The 27,500-nt window shown below is 43.7% G+C and overlaps 1 protein-coding gene across 3 annotated transcripts in view; it reads left to right on the top strand.

The window, feature by feature from the left end:
* Positions 1-4,850: 4,850 nt before the first annotated feature.
* The window catches only part of mfsd4aa (major facilitator superfamily domain containing 4Aa), a gene marked incomplete at its 5' end in the record, with an annotated part of 43,861 nt that continues 21,211 nt past the window's right edge, over positions 4,851-27,500 (top strand). For 2 of the 3 annotated variants that reach the window (XM_036134661.1, XM_036134660.1), the window contains 5 exon segments: positions 4,851-4,977; positions 5,062-5,106; positions 8,173-8,346; positions 15,959-16,106; positions 16,201-16,271. In XM_036134661.1, coding sequence (XP_035990554.1) covers positions 4,851-4,977; positions 5,062-5,106; positions 8,173-8,346; positions 15,959-16,106; positions 16,201-16,228 — 522 coding nt within the window. 3 annotated transcript variants of the gene reach the window in all.

Genomic DNA, 27,500 nt, shown 5'->3' on the forward strand with positions numbered 1-27,500 from the left:
CCCGGCCAGCAGTGATTCCCTCCGAGCTCCTCATCGGCCTCGCCGTTACCTGCTTCTCCTGTGCTCTGACGATTCGCCTCTGGCGCCCATGTCCCGCCAGCCCTCTGGCGGATAGGGCGGTAAAGTTGGATATTAAAGCTCCGCGGAATCAGCGGCATCTCGCTCACGGGTTGATCCGGCTGATGGACCCCGATTTCAGCCAGCATCTCTCAGCTGCTCCCTCCTCTCACACGCTGTGGGAACTAACACTCTTGAGAAATAAAAATCAATAAATTTCATCTCTTGGGATCAGCTAAGATAAAACGAATATAAAATCATGCCAATAAATAACATCTGTAAGGCACACTGTTTTATATTCCATTTTAATCTGTTAATTTTTTAAAGATATTTGTAAGACAAAGTTGGGATTTTTCTTCAATAGCTCCCTGGTCATGTGACTCACTGACTCAAAACCTGTGTTAAATTGTTCTATATTAGCCTGATGGGCCACACATTTTTATTCCATTTTAAGCCTTTTTATATTTTAAGATTTATTTATAATTAAATATTTCTTCAATAGCTTCCAGTCACTGACTCCAAATCTGTGTGATAGTGATGGGTCGATGAGGCGTCATGAAACGTTTCGGCACATTGCAACTCTGTGCGACTGTGCCGATACTGTGTCACTGAATACTGACACCTGCTGGACCTTAAAAATCCCTACAGGCAACCTGTTGACAGAGTTAACTGACACTGATTTGATGACCAAGCATACACAATACAATTTAAATTGTATGTTGCATTGTATTATTTTATATTTTCATTTGAATTAAACATATATTTGTTTTTGTTTTTTTGATACAGTCATAAATAATGTGAAGGAGGATGCTTGTGGACTGGCTTTTTTATTTTTTTACAAATGGTTGATCGGGCGCTGTGTTTAGTTACCTGACTGATATCATCTGTTCTGAAATCGGACATGCTGAGTATGACAAAGGGAGGAAGAACTACTCAGAGTAGCAACTTTCTACTCAGTGTAGATCAGCCGTTTTTTTTTTCTGAAACGACGCTCAGAAGTAGAACAAAGACGCACAGCGCAACCCGCCCAACCAAAAAAGCGTTGCAGAACCCATCCATCAGTGGTGCGCTCCGATCAGCACCTGGCGCTCACAGAGCGAGACTGTGGTACAACACCATCACACCAGAGTTGCAAAATAGTTTAAAAATTAACCATTATTAACTGTTATTTGTTTACAGTTCAGCTTGGATTTTATTTACTGCGCAGCATAGCTCTGCTGTGCGCGCTACTTGTGCGCGAATGCACACGCGTGCAGCTTAGAGGGAACAGAAACAGTTTGGCGCGTCAGTCAGTTCGAAACAGGTGCTGTATTGGTCACGTGACCGAAACAGTTCCTGTATCGGTCACGTGACTTTTCCGTAGCAATACACACATCGACACGGGTTTCGCTCTATGAGACCGACACATGCGCCGACGCATCGGTGTTGCCGGACCCATCACTACTGTGTGAAATTGTTCTACATTAGCTAGATGAGGCACAACCTTGATGTTGAAACAAAGGACAGTTTCATTGACATAACAATTTCACACAGATTTGGAGTCAGTGAAATATTTAATGAGTCACATGACCAGGGAGCTATTGAAGAAAAATCGCAACTTTTGTCTTTACAAAGTTTTGTAAAGACAAAAGTTTTTGTCTGTACGGCGAGGCCGATGAGAGCTCGGAGGGAATCACTGCTGCCGGCTGGAGATCAGACGGAAGAGGCCCGCGGAGTTAGATGTTGGGAGCTCAGAGACCAAGGAGCGCTGCGGGCGGATCCGGAGCGACTTGAAGGGAGCAGAGAAGCGTTTTTTGACGTCGGCTCTAAGGCCGGGGGGGGGGGGGGGAGCGGACACCTGCAGCTGGGCGCCTCCGCTCATGTGCAAACACCTGCGGAGAGAGAGGGAGACAAACGGCTGCTGCCCGCTGAAGCCTGAGAGCACATTGTGTTCATACTACGCGCTTCCTGAACAGGTTGAATGTGATTGGCTTATGAGTAAGTCAGCCCACGTGGAGTACTTTCCAGTGATTGGCTTATACAAGGGAGGCTTCTGATTGGTTGCAAACCACTCTCTGTTTAAAAAAATATGCTTGTGTGAATCCCAAGACGGCAGGACAGTCCTCAAAAATCCACACACAAATGCTGTGAAGTTTAAAGCCTAGAGCTGTGGATGTGTGGGTCTTGTTCTGTGTGTGTGTGGATTGTTTTGTGCATGTGTGGATTTTTTTGTGCACGTGTGGATTTTGTTGTGCACGTGTGGATTTTGTTGTGCACGTGTGGATATTTTTGTGCACGTGTGGATTTTGTTGTGCACGTGTGGATATTTTTGTGCACGTGTGGATTTTTTTGTGCACGTGTGGATTTTTTTGTGCTTGCATGAATCGGGCCTGTGCTTGCGTGGATCTTGTCCTGTGTGTGTGTGGATTTATTTGTGCATTTGTGAATATCGAGACCCATCTGGCTCCAGTCTAACAAGACTGTAACACCAGCAAAAACAAACATTTGACTTCATGCTGTCCACCTGTATGGAGGAGAAAAGCTAGCTCCGAGTCAAAACTGGAGCTGCTTCTGCTCTGGAAATGGTCTCCACCTTGGAAATGTGAGGCCAATGTTAATCATTGTTTTGTCTCTCTTTATCATAACACTTCTTTTCCAAAGACCGTTTTTTTGTGCTAATAATGGGGCCTGATTGTCTCCGGGTGAAAACAGATGATCAGGCCTGGCTTTGTAAACAAGAGAGCAATACAGAGAGATGGTGTGTGACATCATACCATATCTAAAAAGATGCCTGTAGTTCTTCACAAAACTATTTTTTTAGTTCTTTCTATCTACAATAATGACATTTTGTGTATTGCTCATTTAATGAAACCTTTATTTAATTTTTTAGGAAGACAAATTGGGTATTTTCATGGCTTTCTGGTATTAGAATTGATTTATCAGACAAGGACTAAAACTTTGGTATATGGAATATTCAAACCTGGACTGAATTCTCCACTGATTACTGATTCCTTAAAAAATAAGCTTGTCATTTGTGAAACCATTGCTTTATTTGTGGGGGAAAAAAAGAGATTTCTCAGGTTTCCCAAAAATGTAGCAACATCCTGTCTGGTCTCGTGAGCCCCACAACGTGTATTGTCTCTTTTTATGGTCTGGATCTGGTGAACGTGCTGCACACAAGAGTACTGGATTCATACTGCAATTCATTAAATTGTTCAAAGACAAAAGTCATCATTAAGTTAAGAAACAGAACAGCAATGATTGACTTTTTCACCAAGAGGATTAAAGTTCAAGATTTCTCTTTATCTTTTCTTCCCCCGGTACAGTAGGCTCTGTTTCGTTGAATGCCGTACCAGCAACACAGTCGGCTTAGTCTAAGTTTGCTGAAGCACTAAAGGGCAAAATGGATAATTACATTGAGTGTAATAGTCTGGGTTCTGTCTTGGTTTTATGTTTATTATTTGATCAATTAGTCCTTTCTCCTGCATCAGGTTCTGTTTTGGGTTTTGTTTTGTCTGGATTCTTGTTAGCTTGTGCACTGTTTAGTTTTCTGTTTTGGATTTGCTCTTGTTCAATTTCTGTTATTGTTTATGTTCTTTCTCCGTCTTTGAGTTCTGTCTGGATCTCTCACTGATGCATGGTTTGATTTCCTATTGCACACACCTGCTTTGCTCCGCCCGGTTTCTCGTTACCTTTTACCTGATCCACCTGCACATGCCAGTATTTAACCAACGTTCAAGCCAGACATCAGTGCCAGACCTTTTTGTGTGCCAGTCGGTGAGTCGTATCCAGCGCTTTCAGTTGCCTGTTGATCCTGACCTGTTTGTCTCACGGATTTCTGAGCCAGCCTGTTCCTGTTCTGTTTGTTCCTGCCTGTTTTTGGACTGCTAGTCTGTTTTTGCCTGACCTGGTTCTGACTATTGGACTTAGAGTTTTGCCTGATCCCTGCTTGAGAGTCGTTCATCTGTGAACCATTTTGGACAAGTTAGACTTCTGAACCTGCCTGTTTGCTGTTTTTTTTTTTTTTTCGGTCAGCCTTTAATAAATCTAATTATCACACATTCTGCTTGTTTGGCTGAAATCCTCAGTCTCTGGATCATTACATTAAGCCTTTATTATAGCTGTGCAAGTGGCTGGTTAGACTTAAAAACAACTCTGAGGAACACAATTCTCAGGATATGCTAAAGACATTGGAGCTTTGTGTTAGCTATATATCATTTACACAGATTTACACAGATGAAAGACATGCCGTTTGCACTAAAAGCTCACCCAAGCAAGAGTATAAATTACTTCAAAACGTTGGAGTCCTTCTGCTGTATTGTTCAGAGCTGTGTCCTTGTGTCAATTTTGAACAACAGCCAGATAAAGCAGATAGTTACCATCCCAGACAGTTATATTTTATGTCCTTTTCCGCTTGAACAGGATCTGCTTTGTGCAGAAGACAAGAAAAGACAGTATGGATTCTACTTCTGTGAGAGGGAGTTAATAAGTGATATCAGGTGACAGGAAGTGTTGCTAGTTACCAAAGTAAACAGCTGTCTTGTGTGTGTGTGTGTGTGTGTGTGTGTGTTCTGGTACTTACAGCTGAGCCACAACATTTTTTGCAAAAATGTTCTCACTTTTTTTCTGGGCTTCGGGTTAGGACCAAGGTGTCAATTAGGCTTAGGTTAGGGTTAGGTATGAACCAGTAAAGGTTAGGGCTAGGGTGAGGGTTAGGCCATAGAAAGGCTTGAAGATGAATGGAAGTCTATGGAAGTTAAAATTCGAGCCTCACTATGTACATTAAACAAGGATGTTTTTTTGTTGGGGGGCAGCTCCCTGTGCCAACAGCGGTCCTTGCATTGGTGTTCCATGAAAGACTGGTGTCCTGCTCCAGGAGCAGCCCCCCTCTGCTGGACAAGGAACTTGACAGTTCCACGTCAGCCAAGGACGATGTTCAAGGTGACATATCGGAATCATAAATGTGTTTGTGATTGTGAACTGTCCATTTCAAGACAACAGATCTGAGCATCCCTCTCCCTGCAGGACATGGGGGAGTCTTCGACTGCTGTAGGCCTGAAATTCTCCGAGGTCAACCTGCTACTTTCTTCGTCATTCATGCCCTAGGTGGAGCAATTGTTTTCATTACCGACGGAATTATAGTGAGGACATTTAAAAATCCACATTTACATAGGCTTGTTTGAAAGACAACCTCTTTATAAATAAATAAAGTGGAAATGATTCAAATCTCACTCTCTCACTATATATATATATATATATATATATATATATATATATATATATATATATATATATATATACTGGGGGGGGGGGATTTACCCCCCCCCCCCCCCCCTCTGATCTGAATAAGTAATATTATTAGGGGTTAAAGTTCTCCATCGCTACAATAGATTTCTGTCATTTGGAAAATGAGCGGAAGATGTTCCGTGTAGATTTTTTTATTCAAGGTTTTAAACAAAAGCTGCACTAACAAATTAATCCTGGCAGAGCCGGGACATTAGCCAATCAGACAGAGAGTAGGGCGGGTCTTTGCAAAGCAGAGAGCTGCCAGTCTGAGGTTTATCGTTCATCATTTTAACTTTTGGAAGACCATCTCAAACTGACCACGGATGACATGAATGAGAGTAGTGGTGGTCAAAGGTTGTCTTTGGATGTATGTGAACCACCAGGTCAGAAAGTTCAGCGGATAGAACAGCTGACAACGACTTCCCTCGGTAAGCATGTCAATCTGCTCCAGCAGTTAATTAATGAATTAATCCCACCTGTGGCCATGTCACCTATCAGCGTTCATTCCCTCGCGTCCATTAATTTAGCTAACCAGCGACTAACCAGGGATCTCCCCATGATTCACTGTCATGTTTTATTTAAAACGCTCTAGCTCGGCTAATTTAGCATGACACGCTTTTTTTTTTTTTTTTTTGAAGAAGAAGGCTCGGAATGTGAACCAATGTCCCGCTTTGACTGGGTCTGATTCGGAAAAAGTAAAAAAAAAATCATAAATATTATTCCACCTGCACTTTTCTGTAACAAAGAAGGCAGAGCTGCATTCAGAGCAGCTGTCAGACAGTGAGCAGCAGCATTCACCTCATGAGCCGCTGAACCAGGACACTCGTTAAATTAAAACACAAGGATTTGGATGCATACAGATTATTAAGTGAACTACATCAAAAATAAAACAAATAAACTGCAGCTACAACATGGACTGGAGAATGGGTTCTAACTGTGTGAGACCAGAGAAAGGCGATTCTCAGAGAGTTTTTTGTAGTTATTTGTTATTTTTATAGTGGAGTGGAGAGCGATGTGAAGCGACACTAGAAGTTGCACCAGAAACGTGAAAAAGCCTCCTATGGACTAATTTTACTCCAACCCAGAACACACCAAGATTACCTTCAACAACATTTACCTTAACACAGAAGTAAAAAATGTTCATCTTTAAAAGCAAGTTAAAAAAAAATTCTGATAAACTTTAAGCAATTTTACTAAACCTTTTAAAAATTTAACCTCCCATCCATGGATTTTCTATACCTGCTTTTCCATACAGGTGTTACGTCATGCCGTATCTGATGGGGAAACGCGGCTTGACGTAACACAGGGTCGTGGAGGAGCTGCTGACTCTCCAGCAGTCAGTAAGCGAGAGGTGGGGACACAGAATCCATCCTGGACATGTCATTGGGCTAAAATATAACTGTTTTATTAAACTTAAAAAAAAGTTAATGCCTTTTTTATAAACTCATGAGTTGTGATAATTAATTGGTAAGCAATAACGGGCAAAGCAGAGACTGATTATTGTAATGTGCAATCTGTGCCAAATTAAAATGTATGATCTCATGATAGTGTTGGTTTTGTGTCCCTCTTTGTCCATGGCTGTTGTTGGCCTTGTATGATTATAGGATTGATTTATATTGAATGTGACAGTGGAGTTAATGTACAGGTGTGAAGTAGATGATGTAATGATGCAAGCTGCTGTCTTTTGAATTAGCTGCAGTTTATGGAGGGTTTTGAAATTGTAAAGTGGAAAGGTGAGTGGACTGTGGAACAGTTTGGCAAAAGTGCGCATGAAGAACTTGCTTGATGCTGCAAATATTAAAGTTAACCAGGTGATGTTATGGATGTGGAAAGTGAAGGAGATTATGGACAGGGCTGTCCAGGATGGCGCCAAGGCTCTGAAGCTGGAAGGTGGGAGAGATACAGGAATTGTCAATGGAACTACCAGATTTGGTTAAAGAGGACATTGCACAATAAGCAAATCAGGTTACTAAGGTGGCATGACATCCACGGCCCAGGAATATATGGGCTGACTTTCAGTCAAATTGAAAATTTTTTCTTTAACCCCTGAACATTATGGATTTTTCAAAATTTATATTAAAACATGTCTTGTGTCTTTCACAATTGTAAATTTAATTTTTTGTTTGTTTTTAAAGAGTATTATTACGTTTTCTGCTCAAAGCAGTTTAAGTAATCTAATACCCACTCCCGAATCCCGACAGTAGATCGCGCAAGTTTAAAAACAATAGTTTAACCTACTGGATCTCGCTAGCTAACCATTATTAATAAAACTGTTATTCATTAACAAAACATTTGAAATGATCCGCCCCTCTGTTTTTTTTTCCAAATCGCACACTGCATATATATATATATATATATATATATATATATATATATATATATATATATATAGAAACTCCTTGAGTTCTGCGTCATAAAAGTAATGTTTAGTGGAACCAAATTTTGCTATGCTTTGGTCTGAGCCATTCCATTGTAACTGACTGACGGAAAACCTCTGCTGCAGACCCATGCTAGGATCTTTCCTGAGCGCATGATCCCCACAGCATGATGCTACTACCACCATGTTCAACAGTGGGGATGGATGGGGTGTTCAGGGTGATTCTATTTTGGTCTACTTGAAAAATAAGGGCAACTGTGTATCCCAAGGAGATACATTGAAGTTTCTGAATGTAATGTGAGAAAATTCAAGGTGGGTCGAAAATTGTAGAATAACAAATTGTAATTTACTGTCTCTATTATTCCACGTTAACATTTTTGTGTACATGGCTTTTTTTTTGTGTGTCATCAGGTATTGTGGAAATTAATCGAGACTCTTGTTTACACTGTGTTGTTGTGTTTCTTTTCCTGTAGGGCTCCTATGCTGGTTTTGTCTACACCTACGCGGTCTCCCCTCCTCTGCTGATGGGCCACAAGACAGCAGGCTGTCTGGACAGCGTATTTTGGGCCTCAGTCACAGCAGGAAGACTATCTTTCATCTTCCTCTCCTACAAATACACAGCACCTCTGCTGCTCTCAATTTGCCTGGTATGACCACACATTGAAATCCTCTCTGGAATGAAGCAAAGTAACTTTTGACTTCACAAAGCTAATATGAAGTCCGGCAAAGGTCTGGCAGGCTACTTAAACTCAAATATTTGAAGTGGGTGGGAATGTAAATACTGGAATTAGGTGTCACAGGATGTGATATTTGAGCTAAACAGTGTATACATACAGGCTCAGCATCTTATTAAGAAGACACCTGTCCCAGCCATATCTGTTTTCTTCTCATAACTGCTGAAAACCTGGATAGTGGCTGAGTCACTCATTAATGAGCAGATGTCAGCCAGTCACACAGTGACATTTCGGTGGTGGATTGTTCCAAGGCACAAAGACTATACGGTACAGGTGTGTGCTTCAGTAAACTTAAAATAGCTTGGACATTTTATTAAGTGAGATTCTGTCAAGTTATCGTTGTGGCAGAAACATGTCAAATCATTGTCAGCTTGTTGGAGGCTAAAAAAATGCTTGGAGTGGTAAAAGCTGTCTGTTTGAGCTGACGTTAGCAACAACTCAAACTGAACCTCCATATCAGATACAACGCTATGTCAACATACATAGTCTACAATTTCACAAAGGACATCAAGTTTTGTGCTGGCTTGTTAAAGGTCATGACTGCACTGTATAAACTGTTTTATGTTGTTGATATTGCTGCATATGTAAATTCTAAGATTTTAATTTAAAGAAAGAATGTTAGTGTCAGGGTGCAATCCTGCCTACTGCACCCTGAACCTTCTGCCCCAGTGTACCATGTAAGCTTTCTGCTATGTTGCTGGTTCTCCCTGATGTGCTGCTGACTCTCTTGCAACCTCAAGCTTTCCAGTGCTCCAAGTGACCTCTGTTTTGAGCTGCTGGTTCTCCTGCTACCCCTGCGTTTTCTCACCTGCTCTGGAGGCTTCCTGGTTCCTGCAGCACAGCACCTGCAGCTCTACAGCTCTCCACCTGCTCCAGCCCAGTAAAGACTCAGGTTCTCATCCTCCACAACTCACCTTCTTTAAAAAAATCTCTAACAGTGCTCAGTGTGTGTGGTTGTGTCCGGGTTCATGAAGACAATACATGACATTACAGACCGGCCAGAGATGAACCCGACACACACGCTGAGCCTTGAGTCTCTGTTTATGGAGCTCAGGAGGGTGCTGGATATTTGTGCCGCCTTTGATCCGCCATGGGCTCGGCTGAAAGCGGTGGAGATTCTGTGGAACCAGTGGGGAGACAAAATCCCGCTTCTGTCCACTCTGGGTGTTGAAAGAAGAGAATGGAATGGATCCAAGCAACAGCCCGCGCCCAGTCTCTCCACAGGCTGCCACCACCTAGACCTCCGCCCACTAGTCTGTCCACCTCCACTGCCTTCTTCACCGCTACTGCAGTACCTGCCTCTCCCACCGCTGCTGCTGCACCTGCTGATGCACCTGCTGCTACTGTCTCCACCGCAGCTCCCGCCACCTCACTGACCGCACCAGCCTCAACTCTGCCGCCGGGGTCCTCCTGACGCAAACGCTGGGCTCGCCGGCGCAGGATCTCTTCCGAGATGCAGCCTGGCTCTTCTGCTGTAACCACACCAACTGCGGCCGATGTCACCTTCCTTTCTGGATAGAGCACCCCACCTCCATGAAGATCAGCTGTGGGACTTTTTCTACGGGGACAGGGACGTGTTGGTCCGCCCCTGTTCCCGCTGACGAGAGTCCCGCAGCCTACGAGGACCGGGTGCACACCACCTCGCCGGCCGCCTCAGAAGTTCCAGCTGTGCACGCCATGACCCAAGTCTGCGTGGGTGCACACACTCCAGCTTCACCGGCCGCCTCAGGAGATCCCGCTGCACATGCTGCGGCCCAAGCCTGCGTGGGTGTGCATAGCTCTGCTCCGCCAAAAGACCCCGTCCTGCTCCACCGGCCGCCGAAAGACCCCGTCCTGCTCCACTGGCCGCTGAAAGACCCCGTCCTGCTCCGTCCTAGCTCTCCGTAGTTTCTGTTTGTTCTGGCTTCCCCTTGTTTCCCAGTTGTTCTAGTTCTCCTGAGTCCTCCTAGTTGCTATGGTGTTTAGATTTTTCTTTTCCTGACGTATTAGACGCCCTCTGATTCCTGGCATTGTCTCTGTTCCCTGGCGTATTAGACCCCCTCCGTTACCCTGGCGTTTAGATTTACTCGGTTTCCCGGCGTGTTGGACGCCCTTTGGTTCCCAGCCTTTTGGATTTTTTTCTGTCTCCCTCGGTTTTTGATAGTTCTCTGGTCCCTGGCGTGTTAGGACACCCTCCGGTCCCTGGCGTGTTAGGACGCCCTCTGGTCCCTGGTGTTTTAGATGTTCTCGTTTTATGCGCCCGGCGTTTCCCTTGCACCCCGGCATTTCCCCTGGCGTTTTCGCATGCCTGTCCTTCCCTCTGGCATTTTCGTACGCCTGTCTTTCCCTCTGGCGTAAGTATGCCTGTTCTTCCCCCTGGCGTTTCCGGTGCATTAGTTGTGCGCCAGCGTTTTGGTACGTCTGAGCCCTGATATTTCCTGGCTTTTGGAAGCCAGTGTTGCCAAATTTTGCGGGAGCTGCAAGCAACCAGCTGTATTACCTCTAATTTATAAACAGTATAAATGATCATGCCCAAAGTCACTGATAATAAATGGACCTGGCAACACAGCTAGAAGCCTGGAGTACAGTGCTGAGCATTTCTGGGGGTTCCTTTTGCCCTCTAGAAATGGTCATTATTTTACAAATGTGCAATAAGTCATGACGTTTTGGGTTACATCTTGTTATAACATCAATAATATCATATATATTTAATGTCTACTATTTTATAATTGAAAGCATAGATGAACATTGGTTTCATCATTGCTACAAGAAACTACATCGCTACAACAAGTTTTTCCTATTTTATACATCCTGGTTAAACGTTCGTCGAGGAGTACCATAGGGCACACAGGGAGTGCCGCGTAGTGTTTTGTATGAAAGTGTTGTAGCTGAGCTTTTGTGTTGCTGCATGGCAACACAGGGCCCTTTGTTTTAGTCTAGTCTCCTTCACCCTATTTCTAAGGGAGAGCCCAGACACACTACGGAGAAAACTCATTTCGGCCACTTGTATCCGGGACCTCGTTCTTTCGGTCATGACCCAAAGCTCATGACCATAGATGAGGGTAGGAACATAGATTGACCGGTAAATCGAAAACTTTGCCTTTTTGCTTAGCTCTCTGTTCACCACAATGGACCGGTACAGCACCCGCTTCATAGCAGACGCAGCACCAATACACCTGTCGATCTCCCGCTCCGTCTTCCCCTCATTCATGAACAAGACCCCAAGATACTTAAACTCCTCCACTAAGGGCAGTACATCCTCCCCAACCTAGAGAAGGCACTCTACCCTTTTCTGGCTCAAGACCATGGTCTTGAATTTGGAGGCACTGATTCTCATCCTCGGCTGCGAAACGCTCCAGTGAGAGCAGTAGATCATGCCGTGATGATGGCAATAGAACCACGTCATCTGCGAATACCAGAGACGCGATCCTAAGGCCACCAAAACGGATCCCCGGACGAAACACTTTGGCTGCGCCTAGAAATTCTGTCCATAAAAGTTATGAACAGAGTCGGTGACAGAGGGCATCCTTGGCAGAGTCCAATTCTCACTGGAAATGAGTCAGATTTATTGCCGGCAATGTGGACCAGGCTATGACACCAGTCATACAGAGACCTAACACCCCTTCTTAGAGGGTACTCCATACCCGGTACTCCATACTCCCGGAGTACCCTCCACAGGAACCCCCGAGGGACACGGTCGAATGCCTTCTCCAGATCCACAAAACACATTTAGATTGGTTGGGCAAATTCCCACGCACCCTCCAGGATCCTGCTGAGGGTGTAGAGCTGATTCAGTGTTCCACGGCCAGGAAGAAGACCACACTGCTCTTCCTGAATCCGAGATTTGACTATCCGACGGACCCTCCTTTCCAGAACCCCGGAATAGACCTTACCAGGGAGGCTTAAGAGTGTTATTCCTTTGTAGGTGGAACACGCTGTTATGCAATAACGCCATGATGAATTCTGATTGAATTCTGAACTGTAATATGGGGAAGGTAACAGGAACGCTGTCCTCCTGCAGACATGGCCGGAAGGACGGCCTCTCTTCCCCTCTCTCTCCTCCTCAGGGCCTCTCTCAGCAGGAGGTCAGCTGTGACCCCTCCTTACAGATAAAAGACACAGCACAGACACAGACTCTCTCTTCTTCAGCTCTCTTCTCTTCAGCTCTTCACTTCTCAGACTGCACAGATCGCCTCCTGCTCAGACAAGGAAAGAGCTGCTTCGGACCATGGGCCCTGCACAGGCCTGACTGACGCACATCCAGCATCTGGAGAGAGCCCCTCGTCGCCCGGAGAACATGTCCGGGCAGATCAGGTTAAGTTTGCTGTCTTAACCTGAGAATCAGATGCAGGAAGAAGGATCCTGCATGCCAAAAACAGTTTTGTTGCATTTCTCCTTAGCACACAGGGAAGAGAACCCCAGATTCTGCTGAGAGCCAACAGCAGAACCCATGTTGGATGGTCACGAGGAGAAATCTGCTTAAATCGGACTGCAACGGCGTCAAAGACTGTCTCCTGGATACCAGGCCTCCAACCCGACCACGTGGCAGCAGAGCCAAGCGCTAGCCCGCTAACGCTAGCCAACCACTTCCTTCTTCAACGCTCCGTCCGTGAATGGCCAAAACTGAACAGAACTGACAGAGGACAAATGACAGGTTTAGGGCAGGGTGAAGTTAAAAGGTTTATTGGGAAATGTTTGTAAACCATGGTGTTTAGAACAAAAGGGCTAACCGGTAGCTCGCGCTAGCCAAACTGCTATTAGCCTTGCTAACATCCGGTTTCGGACCTTTCAAAAGGAGTACATTTTAAAGCATAAAGCGTAACTGTTCTGCTCCGCCATCCTCCGATAGTGTTATGAGCCTTATTCCTGCATCAATATGGTATATTAATGGTGGTTTTCAAGGTAATTTTGATAACTTTATGTTGTAACCTCTTAGCCACCGAGTTGCTACAGTGACCCCAGACGCCCGGAGGGAGAATCGCATTAACAAACTCGGTCGTAAGGGTTTAAATGATTTTACAGGACAAACCGGTCCTCAGAATATTATTTCAACAAATAATGTTTTGTTTAACTTGGGCTTTGCATTGTGAATGGATTGAAATACATGCCAAATGTTTTTTTTTAACTCCATTCCATGCTTTAGGAGTCATACCTGCAGTGAACCAGGATTCACTGAAGTTATTCTGATCATAATCAACCACTCTTGTTTGTCTTTTGTTTGTTTTTGCATGAAAATAGTTTCTTAGCTTAGCTTCTTTTCATCTTCATTTTGCTTGGTAGTTTAGTTAAGTTTCACTAGCCTAGTAGCAAGAATTTACTAATCGAAATATTGTGTTAATTCGGATAAACAGCATTACATAGTGATGTTTTCTGGATGTTCATTTTATTTCTGTTATTAAATTCTTCAACTTGAAAAGAAGTTGTCACTCCTTTATTCTATGTGTGTGCAGGTTTTGCTGTTAAAAGATCGCTAGTGCTCGAATTCATCCCTTTCAACCATTGTCTTGATATCAGCTTAAGAGCTGATCATCACCAGACAATACTTAACAGACAGAGGGTTATTTAATAAACATTAAATAACATTAAACAGTGTATAATTGCACAACAACGCCCTCCGGTCCCCCTTTATAAACAGGGGCACCACCACCCCAGTCTGCCAATCCAGGGCAACTGCCCCCAATGGCCACGCAATGTTGCAGAGTTGCATTAACCAACACAGCCCCACAACATCCAGAGCCTTAAGGTGCTCAGGGTGAATCTCATCCACCCCCCGGGGCCTTGCCACCGAGGAGCTTTTTAACCATCTCAGTGACTTCAGCACCAGAGATGGGAGAACCCTACCCAGAGTCCCCAGGCTCTGCTTCCTCATGTTGGTGGGATTAAGGAGGTCTTCGAAGTATACCGCCCCAGCAGTGCAGTACCAACACTGTTTATAGTGGGGGTGGTGTGCCGCTGACCTCGACTCGGGACATCATGTGTCGGTACACATGATGTCCCGAGTCGAGGTCAGCGGCACACCACCCCCACTATAAACAGTGTTGGTACTGCACTGCTTCCCCCTTCTGAGACGCCGGATAGTGGACCAGAATTGCTTTAAAGCCGCATTGAAGTCTTTCTCCATGGCCTCTCCGAACTCTTCCCACACCCGAGTTTTTGCCTCAGTGACCAGCCGAGCCGCCTGCCGGTTTGACTGTCTGTACACATCAGCTGCTTTTGGAGTCCCACAGGCCAATAAAGCCCGATAGGACTCTTTCTTCAGCTTGACAGCTTCCCTCACCGCTGGTGTCCACCAGGGTGTTCGAGAGTTGCCGCCGCGACATGCACCGACAACCTTGTGGCCACAGCTTCGATTAGCCACCTCAACAATAGAGGCGAGGAACATGGTCCACTCAGGCTCAATGTCCCCCACCTCCATTGGGACGTGTTCAAAGCTCTCCCGGAGGTGGGAGTTAAAGCTCCGTCTCACGGGGGACTCTGCCAGATGTTCCCAGCAAACCCTCACAATATGTTTGGGTCAACCAGGTCTGACCAGCTTCCTCCCCCACAACTGCATCATAATAACAAAAAAGTAAGACGAAAACAGCACCGCTATTAACAATGTTTTTGTGGAGCCTTCACTGTTACTGCTTAGAGAAGTCTGTGTTGAGAGCCAGGACAGTGACATAAAAGGCACATGAATATCTTGTTGTGAACGTTATTGTGCTTAGTTACTAAAACCCAATAAAATGGATGCTGACCAGTTTGCAAACAATTTCTAAACTTAGCGGTAACACTAATGCATAGAACAAAATGCTAGCCCTGCAATTATCTGTTTCCCTACAACTGGTGCTAATACAAGCATGCATACAAACAGCTAAGATTTGGTTTCAATAAATGTATTTTTACTTGATTTTCTCCAGAGAGCATTGTATCTAACGCCTTGTACACACGTAACCAAATATTCATAAAAACAAATATCTCACCCATGTCATTTTTAAAAATAGAACCGTACGCACAGAATCAGAAAAGTTTTCATCCGCATGAACCCACACAAATGCACTATTGAGTGTTGTTTTAAACATGTCAAATAGATAGGGAGCAGTGTACAGCAAAGTTATAAGCAATGTCAACCAGTCAGAATCCTTCAAAACAACCACATGGTCCCTCTACCTCAACATATTGGAGCCATTGGGCTTGTAAAAATAAACAAGCAAAAAGCATCCTAAGCAACATAAAAATCAGCACCTCTTTGATAGCATTAATTTTTCTTCCACTGCATGGTCAAGTCAAAAACAATGGTCGCACTTTGTGTCATGGGCTATGTTGGTTGGTTGGTTATGTAATGTTGGTTAGAGTTAACAGATGGAGACAGCCATGTATTTTGCCTCATTGCTTAGGACATGTCTGCTGGCTGTAAACCTGTATATATTGTCTGAATAATCCATGAAGAGGGTCCTTTGTTGATAACCAAACCATCACTTCCTCCTGCCCATCGTTTTGAAGACACTAACGAGACCTTAGGCACCATAGCATTCATAACGGTGAATTTTCTCTGCCTGTTTGTCAGGTGGGCGTCATTCTGGTTCACAGCCTGCTGCTGATCTTCTACACCAGTCATGTGTTTCTTTTCATTGGAACCTGTGTGCTGGGACTTTGTATCAGCAGTGTGTTCCCCTCCATGCTGGCTTTTACAGAAGACATTTTGGATTACAAAGGTGAGACACTCATCAAAAGCTACTCTTTTAGCATTTTATCTAGGTTGTTATTTCTGATCTCTGTGCAAAAGTGTTTATTATTTGTGTGTCAAAGGGTCTGCCACAACAGTCCTGGTGACTAGTGCCAGCACAGGAGAGATGATGCTACAGTTGCTTGTTGGATCGGTGAGAACTATTCTATCTTGTGTATGATTGTAATCGTTTGGTACACATTTGCTTGCTTTACATGGATGTTTGAAACCTATCCTTTTAAGCTTCACTCCAGATTGATTAGATTTTGTCAGAGGGTGCTGACTGTATAACAGCCTTGCGTCTGTCAGTCTGCCCCAGGGCAGCATTTTCAAGTCTCGCCACAAACTCTCACTTTGATTTTGGTCTGAACTCAAAATAGGCTTTGATCTAAACCATGCCAATGTAGCTCTGGCTGTATGTTTAGGGTTGTTTTCCTGCTGGAAGGTAAACCTCCAACCCGCTCTTAAGTCTTTTGTTGACTTTAACAGGTTTGCTTCAATTATGGTTCTATATTTACTTCTTTCCACCTTCCCATTTAACCAGCTTCCATGTCCCTGCTTAGGAAAAACATCACCACAGCATGATGCTGCCACCACAGTGCCTAAATGTTTCATTTTGGTCTCATCTGACTAGAGCTCATTCTTGCTTCATGTTTGCTGTGTCCTTTTCATGGGATGTTGCAACCCAAACAGGGACTTCTAAAGACTTTCTTCTATCTATTCAATTCAGTTCAATTATTTTTTTTTTATATATATAGCGCCAATTCATGAAACATGTCATCTCGAGGCACTTTACAAAGTCAAAATCAATCATATTATACAGATTGATCAAAAATTTCCTATATAAGGGAACCAGTTGATTGCTTCAAAGTCCCGACAAGCAGCATTCACTCCTGGAGAAGCGTAGAGCTACAGTGAGTCGTCTGCATTGTCCATGGCTTTGCAGCAATCCCTCATACTGAGCAAGTATGAAGCGACAGTGGAAAGAAAAACCACCCATTATCAGGGAGAAAAAACCTATGTAAACCTAAAACCTAGTATGAATGGTCATCTGCCTCGACCGACTGGGGGTTACAGAAGACAGAGCAGAGACACAACAAGACAGACAAAAAAGCACAGAAGCACACATTGATCCAGTAATCTATTCTACATTAGATAGTAATAGCGGGTGATCTGTCTTCCCTGGATGATGTCACAGTTAACAGAACGTCAGACCAGGTGTACCTGCTATATAGAAAAAAGAGATTGAGCAAAAAGTTTAAAGGTGAAATGACAACAGTCATTTCAATGTAATGCAATGCAAAACTGGAGAACAGTAGAAATCAGTAGAGTGAGAAAAATAGGCCCTGATGTCCTCCAGTAGCCTAAGCCTATAGCAGCATAACTATAGAGGTAGCTCAGGGTAACATGAACTATAAACTTTGTCAAAAAGGAAAGTTTTAAGACTAGTCTTAAAAGTAGACAGTGTGTCTGCCTCACGGACCAAAACTGGGAGTTGGTTCCACAGGAGAGGAGCCTGATAGCTAAAGGATCTGCCTCCCATTCTACTTTCAGAGGCTCAAGGAACCACCAGCAGACTTGCAGTCTGAGAACAAAGTGCTCTGTTAGGAACATATGGGGTAATCAGAGCTCTGATATATGATGGAGCTTGATTATTAAGGGCTTTATATGTTAGAAAAATAATTTTAAATTCTATTCTTGATTTAACAGGAAGCCAATGAAGGGAAGCTAAAATAGGAGAAATATGATTCCTTTTGTTGATTTTCATCAGAACAAATGCATTGACTAGTTTTTCAGCATCACCCCTGGACAGAATGTTTCTAATTTTGGCGATATTCCTGAGGTGAAAAAAGGAAACTCTGGAAACCTGTTTAATATGGGATTTAAATGACATGTCTTGGTCGAAAACCACACCAAGATTTACACTTTAATACCAGAGGCCAAGTTAATGCCATCCAGATTAAGTGATTGATTAACAAGTTTATTTTTTGAGGACTCTGGTCCAAAGATTACAACTTCTGTCTTGTCAGAATTTAAGTCCAGGAAATTTAAAGTCATCCAGCTTTTTATGTCATCAAGACATGACTGCAGTCGAAGTAACTGATTGGATTCATCAGTATTTATGGATAAATATAGCTGAGTGTCATCAGCATAACAGTGGAAATTAATCCCATGCTGTCTGATAATTTTGCCAATCGGAAGCATATATATAGTAAAGAGAATTGGTCCAAGGACTGAACCCTGTGGTACTCCACAGGTGACCCTAGAGTTTGAGGAAGATTTATTATTAACATGAAAAAACTGGAATCTGTCCGACAGATAAGATTAAAACCAGCCTAATGCTTTCCCCTTAATCCCTACAGTAAGTCTTTGTAGGAGAATATTGTGATCAACTGTGTCAAATGCAGCAGTGAGATCTAACAGGACAAGTATAGACACAAGTCCACTATCTGAGGCCATGAGAATATCATTGAATATCGCCTGAATATCACCTTCACCAGAGCTGTTTCAGTGCTATGATGAGCTCTGAAGCCTGACTGAAACTCCTCAAGTAGGTCATTACTTCGTAAAGGTAATTACAAAGGTTTTACAGAGTTTCCTTTTTTCATCTCACTCTACTGATTTCTACTGTTCTCCAGTCTACTGTTCTCCAGATTTGCATTGTAATACATTGAAATGACTGTTGTCATTTCAGCTTTTAACTTTTTGTTCTCTCTCTTTTTCCTTCATAGTAGGTACATCTGGTCTGACGTTCTGTTAACTGTGACATCATCCAGAGAAGACGGATCACCGGCTATTACCATCTAAAGTAGAACAGATTACTGGATCAATGTGTGCTTCTGTGCTTTTTTTGTCTGTCCGGTTGTGTCTCTGCTCTGTCTTCTGTAACCCCCAATCGGTCGAGGCAGATGACCGTTCATACTGAGCCTGGTTCTGCTGGAGGTTTTTCCTTCCCGCTTGTCGAGGGACCAAGCAGTATATAGTGGAGGACACAGGTGTTGCTTTGGGTTTTATTTACCCACAGCACAAAAATATTTAACAAAGTCAGGAATTAAACTGGCATGCCATTAAAAGAGGTCAACTGAAAATACTGAACACAGACAGACACAAACAAAACTGACCTAATGAAATGACAAACAAGGGCCCTTAAATAATAGTTTAGCTAAATCATAGACACATACAATAGGGGAAAACAAAATGGCTGCCACATAACTACTAACTCAAACAATGAAATAAACCTAAACACCCCCTAAGACTCCCCCACTTGGCAAGAGGCACTTGGTTCAGTCCAATGAGGCCATCAGCTGCACTTCAGTGATCAGCCACGCCTTAGACATGCCTTCTCCCACCCGGAAGGGGAAGCCAAACACCAAAGTAACTCAAACAAAGAAGAGAGTATTAGTACAACATAAACTGAATTGACCTTGCAGTGTTAATATGTGTGCACTCCATATAAACATTGTAAGGTAAAAAAGGAATAAACTAAGAAATATAATTAAGGAATATTTAAAGTAATAACTAAAGTGAATTAAAGAGAAAGCAAACTGTTTTAGGGTGTGTTCTTACCCTGTGTGGCTTGCCATCACACACCCCCCCTCTTCAGGACTCTCGCTGATACAGCGAGAGAGATAGTCAGCAACGAGGTTCACCTTGCCTGTTATATGGCGCACCGTAAACTGAAACGGTTGCAAGGCCAAGTACCAGCGGGTAATTAGTCCATTCGTGTCCTTCATCTTCTTAAGCCACTGGAGCGCTTGATGATCAGTCTCCAAGATGAAGTCTCTTCCTAGCAGGTAATAACAGAAAGAGTCTATAGCCCACTTGATCGCCAAGGTCTCCTTTTCCACCGTAGAATAATGAACCTCTCGTGGAAACAGCTTACGGCTTATGTATGCCACTGGATGACGGTCTCCTGCGGTTTCCTGAAGGAGAACAGCTCCCAACCCCCGATCTGAAGCATCAGTCTGTACAATGAACTGTTCACGAAAATTGGGACTGTACAATACAGGGTGCTTACTTAGTGACTGTTGGATGTCATAAAATGCTGCCACCACCTCTTCTGTCCATTGTATGCAATTTGGAGAGCGAGATCCTGTCAGGTCAGTGAGCGGAGCTGCCCTGTGGGAGAACTGTGGAATAAAACGGCGATAGAACCCAGCCATGCCCAAAAAGGATCGAAGTTGCCTCCTTGTTTGAGGAAGAGGGCATGATTCCATTGCCTTGATTTTATCAATCTGTGGCCTGATGATCCCTTTGCCAATGACATGCCCCAGGTATTTGGTCTCAGCCACAGCAAAGGTGCACTTTGAAGAATTTACTGTCAGCCCAGCTGATTGAAGGAAATTCAGTACAGTGCGCAGATGTTCCATGTGCGCCTCCCAGGTGGTACTGTGAATGATAATATCATCCAGATAAGCAGCAGCAAACTCAGAGCAGTTGTGCAATATCTGATCCATAAGTCGTTGGAAGGTGGCTGGAGCTCCATGTAATCCAAATGGCAAGACTGTGAAATGGAACAGCCCCCATGGCGTCCTGAATGCAGTGAACTCTCTGGATCGTTTGGTGAGTGGGACCTGCCAGTAACCTTTACACAAATCCAATGTAGTCAGATACTTTGCTTTCCCAAGGCCTTCAAGCATGTCATCAATCCTGGGTGTTGGGTAGGAGTCAAACACAGATACAGAATTTAGATATCTGAAATCAATGCAAAACCTAATGCTTCCATCCTTCTTGGGCACCAAGACCACAGGGTTACACCATTCACTTTTAGATTTTTCAATGATCTTTAGGGACAGCATCAGATCCACTTCAGCCTTTAAGGAAGACAGCAGCCGTTCTGGGATCCTATAGCTCAGTCGTCTTACACTGGCCCCTTCTCGCAAAACAATGTAATGTTCCACAACATTAGTCCTTCCTGGATTCTGTTGGAACGCTGCAGCTGTACATAGTTCTCTCACCTGCTGCTGCTGTTAATCTTAGGCAGATGGCCAAGGTCCACATCTCGAGAGCCAACAGGTGGTAAGTACTGCTCATCCACTTCATCCTCTTCAGGCACCCCCCGTATGAGCATTGCATCTGCCTTAGGTTCCACATGCTGCACCCACTCTTTCAGGAGGTTTATGTGCAAAACCTTTTTGATACGCAATTGTCCTGGGGTGGATACCTCATATGTGGTGGGTCCAAGCTTTCTCGCGACTTCATATGGCCCCTGCCACTTGGCCAGCATTTTATTGTTGTCGCTGGGGAGGAGCACAAGCACTTTTTGCCCAGGAACAAACGAGCGCTGTCGAGCTGACTTGTCGTACCACGTCTTCTGCTGCCGCTGGGCCTCCAACCTGTGCGACTGGGCCAGCTCACTCATTCTCTCCAGCCGCTCTCTCATCTGAATAACATAAGTCACAATGTTACTGGGCCCTACCCCCACCTTCTGTCCATCCCAGATCTCTCTTAGCAGAGAGAGAGGACCCCGAACATCATAACCATACAACAGCTCAAAGGGAGAGAAACCAGTGGATGCTTGGGGTACCTCCCTATAGGCAAATAGGAGATACGGTAGCCACTGATCCCAATCTGTGCCACTGTCATTGACAAATTTCCTGAGCATCTGTTTCAGGGTTTGGTTAAAACGTTCTGTTAGCCCATTGGTTTGTGGGTGGTAAGGGGACGTTCTCAGACTCCGGATGCCCAGCAACTGATAGACTTGCTTCAGTAAGGTAGACATAAAATTTGTTCCTTGATCGGTTAGTATTTCACGTGGAAACCCAACCCTTGCAAATAACTGCACCAAGCAAGATGCAATAGGTTTAGCCTTTATAGATTTTAAAGGGAACACCTCTGGATATTTTGTAGCATAATCTGTTACCACAAGCATGTAGCGATTCCCTGTTTTACTCCTCTCCACAGGTCCCACAATGTCCATCCCAAGACGCTCAAAAGGGATACCGATGACAGGGAGAGGTTGGAGTGGAGCTCTGGAGGGCTTGTTAGCAGAGGTTATCTGACACTCTGGGCAACTTTTGCAAAACTGAGCCACATCTTTGCTCAGACCTGGCCAGTAAAATTGGCGCTGAATGCGAGCTAGGGTTTTGTGCTTACCTAGGTGGCCAGCCCAGGGGATTGAATGCCCCAAGGTGAGAATAGCATTTCTCACTGGTAGGGGAACCACTAGCTGCAACTCAGATCCCTGCTGACGATAAAGAATGTTATTTTGCAAAATATACTCCTCATCATCCAGAGCTGGCTCGACACCGGGCTCCTTCAACCTTGTCTTCTTTAAAAACGGCGCCAAAGACTGATCAGATTGTTGGAGTTCAGCAATATCATTTGGGAGTTCAAACCCACATGGTGGCGTTGCTAACTCAGTATTCACTGATGCAAACTGGAACTTCTCCCGCCGCTTTTGCCTGCGGGTCTTTCGTGGTTTCCCTTCAGTTGTTTCCAGCTCCTCGTTGAAAAAGGGCAGAGCACTCAGAATCTCGGAGCGGGGGTCAGTTCGCTTGGCCTGGGCCCGGGTAACAGCCACATGACTCTCCTGAACATGATCAGATTTCAACAAATCAAAAAGCACAGGAAGGTCGCGCCCGAGCACAGCAGCATAGGGCAAACTGCTGACAACACCCATTTGTAGGAGATATATCTGGTCCCCAACTTTAATGTAAATATCAGCAGTTGGATATCTTTTCTCATCTCCGTGGACACAGCAGATTGACATTGTGTCATTTTTGCAACTACTACTAGGTGGGGCAAAATCCATATGAATAAGAGATCGAGAACTCCCAGACTCAAGAAGAGCATTAAGTAAAACCCCATTCACTTCAATTTGACTCATCTTGATAGTCTTGTCTTCCTGCAACTCTGGGTCAATCTTAGAACGAGGGGCAAAGCACATCTGCACCAATTTAGCTGAATTTCTAGGGCACATAGGTTTTGTATGGCCTTCTAATCCACAAAGATAGCAGACAATCCTTTTACTGGTCACCCTTGTAGGTCTTGTTGTAGACTGACCTTGCAGCTGCTGAGTCTTACTGGCATTTGTATTTGCTGACTTGTCCTTTCTTTCTGGCCGCAACAAAGACATCCGCAAGCTCAGCCGCTTTCATTGCTGAACCAGGATCGTGCTCCCGGATCCAAACCTGCAGCTCAGGGGACAACATTCTTAAAAACTGTTCCAAGATTATAGTTTCACCAATTTCGTGAACACTTTTACCCCTTGGTTGCATCCATTTTCCATAAAGTTCTTTCAGTCTTGCATATAACTCACGAGGGCTTTCATCTGGTCTGACTTCCAGGGACCTGAATTTTTGTCTATACGATTCAGGGTTAACGTCATACTTCAAAAGGATGGCAGATTTGACTTTATCATAATCCAGTGCATCATCAATGTCCATATGTACGTAGGCACCTCTGGCTCTACCAGTAAGTAATGGTATCAGACGAAAAACCCAATCAGATTTTTGCCACCGATAAGCTTTAGCCATACGTTCAAATGTGACCAAAAAATGTTCAATGTCATCGTCCTCAGTCAACTTTTCCAATCTACAATCCATTTGTGGAAACTGAATAGTAGATGAACTGGTTGGATTAGAAGCAGCTGACATTACCTCAGGCTGGGGCTGCTGAAGAGAGGTAGAAGGCTGATTGTCAAAGTCCAGTGGGTCAGAAATAGTTGCAGGAGAATCTGATAATTGTATTTCAGACTGCAGAATGACTCGATTTAAAGTTCTTCAACTGATGTTGAAGAACTTTAAATCGCTGTTCTTGCCGTGCATTTACCTCACTCTGTTTTGCATCTCGGGCATCCTGTTGCCCCATATGAGCATGTAGCATAGCCACCAGATCAGACAGAGTAGGTTCCTTCTCCTCTTGCTCCATGTTTTCAGTGACCACAGAAGCTCCATTCTCCTCTTCTTCTGCACCAATCTGCTGAACAAATCCCTTTTTCTTGTCAGTCTTGCCACCACGATGCATCCTCCTTTGTTAGAGAGAAGAGGGGTAGAAAAAAGGAAGAAAAAAAATGGTGGAAAAACCCACAACACCTGTGTATAGTACTGAGTTGGATCCCACTCCTGACACCAGTTGTCGAGGGACCAAGCAGTACATAGTGGAGGACACAGGTGTTGGATTCAAAAAGTGGGTTTTATTTACCCAAAGCACAAAAATATTTAACAAAGGAATTAAACTGGCATGCCATTAAAAGAGGTCAACTGAAAATACTGAACACAAACAGACACAAACAAAACTGACCTAATGAAATGACAAACAAGGGCCCTTAAATAATAGTTTAGCTAAACCATAGACACATAACAAAATGGCTGCCACATAACTACTAACTCAAACAATGAAATAAACCTAAACACCCCCTAAGACTCCCCCACTTGGCAAGAGGCACTTGGTTCAGTCCAAGGAGGCCTTCAGCTGCACTTCAGTGATCAGCCACGCCTTAGACACGCCTTCTCCCACCCGGAAGGGGAAGCCAAACACCAAAGTAACTCAAACAAAGAAAAGAGTATTAGTACAACATAAACTGAATTGACCTTGCAGTGTTAATATGTGTGCACTCCATATAAACATTGTAAGGTAAAAAAGGAATAAACTAAGAAATATAATTAAGGAATATTTAAAGTAATAACTAAAGTGAATTAAAGAGAAAGCAAACTGTTTTAGGGTGTGTTCTTACCCTGTGTGGCTTGCCATCACACCGCTAATGGGTGGTTTTTCTTTCCACTGTCGCTTTATGCTTGCTCAGTATGAGGGATTGCTGCAAAGCAATGGAAAATGCAGATGACTCTCCCTGTAGCTCTATGCTTCTCCAGGAGTGAATGCTGCTTGTCGGCTGTAGGAGCCATACGTTGTTTTATGTTCATCTTGTGCTCTTCTGACAATAATATCATCTCTTTGGGTGTATGGGCACGCGTATGTGACGTCACTGGCATCTGTGGGTGGCACCGTGGGTGTGGTGTCATCTGTATTAGTTTGTTTGCTCAACTGAGTTCTGCAGCGACCTGGATTACGGCGGCTGGGTGAGCTTGGGGAGAAACTTTCTGTTGGCCGTCATCAATGCACTGTTTGATGGATCCAAGCACGGCTCTAATGTAAGTAAAAGTTTTGTGTTAAGATCATGAGATGGAGAAATAAAACGACATCAACGTGTGTAATGGTTCAGCGTGACGCGTCATCAGTAGCCTACACCCCTTGTCTTAGCCGGCCGCGGCGTTTCGATAAAAATTTTAAATTGATACACCGCAATATCGGGACTTTGAAGCAATCAACTGGTTCCCTTATATAGGACATTTTTGAAAGTGCCTCGAGATGACATGTATCATGAATTGGCACTATATAAATAAAATTGAACTGAATTGAATTGAATTAAATGTTCACATAGTTGATTAGCAACTACTTTCTCAAGAATTTTAGATAGGAAAAGAAGATTAGAAATAGGTCTGTATTTCTAATCTTGATCTCACTCATCTTGATCAAGAGATGGTTTCTTAAGTAAAGGTTTAATAACAGCTACTTTAAAAGCCTGTGGTACATATCTATTCACTAAGGATATATTAATCATGTCTACAATAGGACCACTGATCAAAGGGAATACCTCCTTAAACAACTTGGTTGGGATTGGGTCTAACATACAGGTAGAAGGTTTAGATGAAGCTAAAATTTTAGATAGCTCAGAAAGCTCTACTGCTGCTAAACAGTTCAGACACTGCGCAGGTTCTAAAGATTCCTCCAACGCTGCCTCACTTACTGAGGACGAGTTAATCATGTTTGGGAGGATGCCAATTATTTTATTTTTAATGGAATCAATTTTATTTATGAAGAATCCCATAAAATCATTACTGCTAAGAGCTAAGGGAATGGATAGATCAACGGAGCTATGACTGTGTGTAAGTTTATACAACAATATAGGTAGGATTACGTAGGATTCCTCTTGGTGTGTAGAGCGCCATTTTCTCTCCAATTTCCTAACATTGTGCTTCAAGGAACGCAGCTCTAAATTAAACCAGGGAGCCAGCTTCCTGTGAATAATCACCTTCTTTTTCAAGGGAGCTACATTGTCTAATGCAGAACGCAATGACGAAGTAAGCACTTTCATTTTGTGGAATCCTAATTATGCTATTATAAATAACCAAGCGTCTAAACAAAATATAGCAGTTGTTTAGGCGGCATCTAGTGTTGTTGTGCTGTATACCATGTAAAAGAAATAACACCTGCTATTTATACTTGAACTGCATCAAAGGGTCAACAAAAAATTAAGCAATAATAGCAACAAAAAAAAATTTCTTTTTCAGGCAGCTGTGGCTAAGAATCAGAATTTTTAATATCCTACTGTCTTTGTTTTTCCATCTTTCCAGCAGTCTTCAGAACTCCTGCCTGGCACAGAGTATTTAGTTTTATAAAAGAGATTAGGTTTCTGTTGATAAATTTATTATACTTCAGAATTAAATGCTATTTTGAGATGCTAACGGTTACATTTCTCAAGTTCCACAAATCAACACACTCTCTCCTGCTTCTGTTCAGAACTGCACTCAGCGGCTTTCACCTATTTTAGTGCAGATAATATTTAGTTTCTTAACTGGGACTAGTTTCGTAGTCTAGTATTAATTGTGGTAACAGCAGTATCCCAGTATGAATCGAAATTTAAATCTAGCGCTCCTAGCAAGCATGCACACATAGATATCATATACATAGACGCGTCGTTGGGCGCAGGTTCGCACGTCAACGTCACCGCCATATTGTATGTGGCAGAAAAAAGTTAAGTTCTGTTGTAGTGAACGTGGATCAGAGAAGATGCCTCATTCCTGTGCTGCATGGAAATGTATTCGAGCGGATTCACTACTTGTCTGCCTTCCATAAACTAGGGCTGCACCATGTTGCAAAACTGGACACACTAAAGCTGCAGAGTGGCAACACTTCTGTGTTGCCAAGAGCTGTGCAAGACCATTCTTCTTCAAGGTTTTTAGCTTGCATACAGTACAGACTACTGTATAGACGTGCATATATAGATTTTCAAGTATTATAAATAAACAGTCTAAATAAATAGCTGTGTGTTTTTTATGGTAAATGGCTTGTACTTGTATAGCGCTTTAACTGGTCTTGACAACCTCCAAAGCGCTTTACACTACAGTTCAGTCATTCACCCATTCACACACACATTCACACCCTGACGGTGGTGAGCTATGTTAGTAGCTACAGCTGCCCTGGGGCAGACTGACAGAGGCGAGGCTGCCATGCACCGGCGCCACCGGGCCCTCTGACCACCGCCAGCAGGCAATGTGGGTGAAGTGTCTTGCCCAAGGACACAATGACAGAGACAGTCAGTGTGTGGAATCGAACCGGCAACCTGCCAATTGCAAGACGAACTCCCTAACCTCTGTGCCAC

This window comes from Fundulus heteroclitus, unplaced genomic scaffold (assembly GCF_011125445.2).
Source record: "Fundulus heteroclitus isolate FHET01 unplaced genomic scaffold, MU-UCD_Fhet_4.1 scaffold_88, whole genome shotgun sequence".
Classification (NCBI taxonomy): domain Eukaryota; kingdom Metazoa; phylum Chordata; class Actinopteri; order Cyprinodontiformes; family Fundulidae; genus Fundulus; species Fundulus heteroclitus.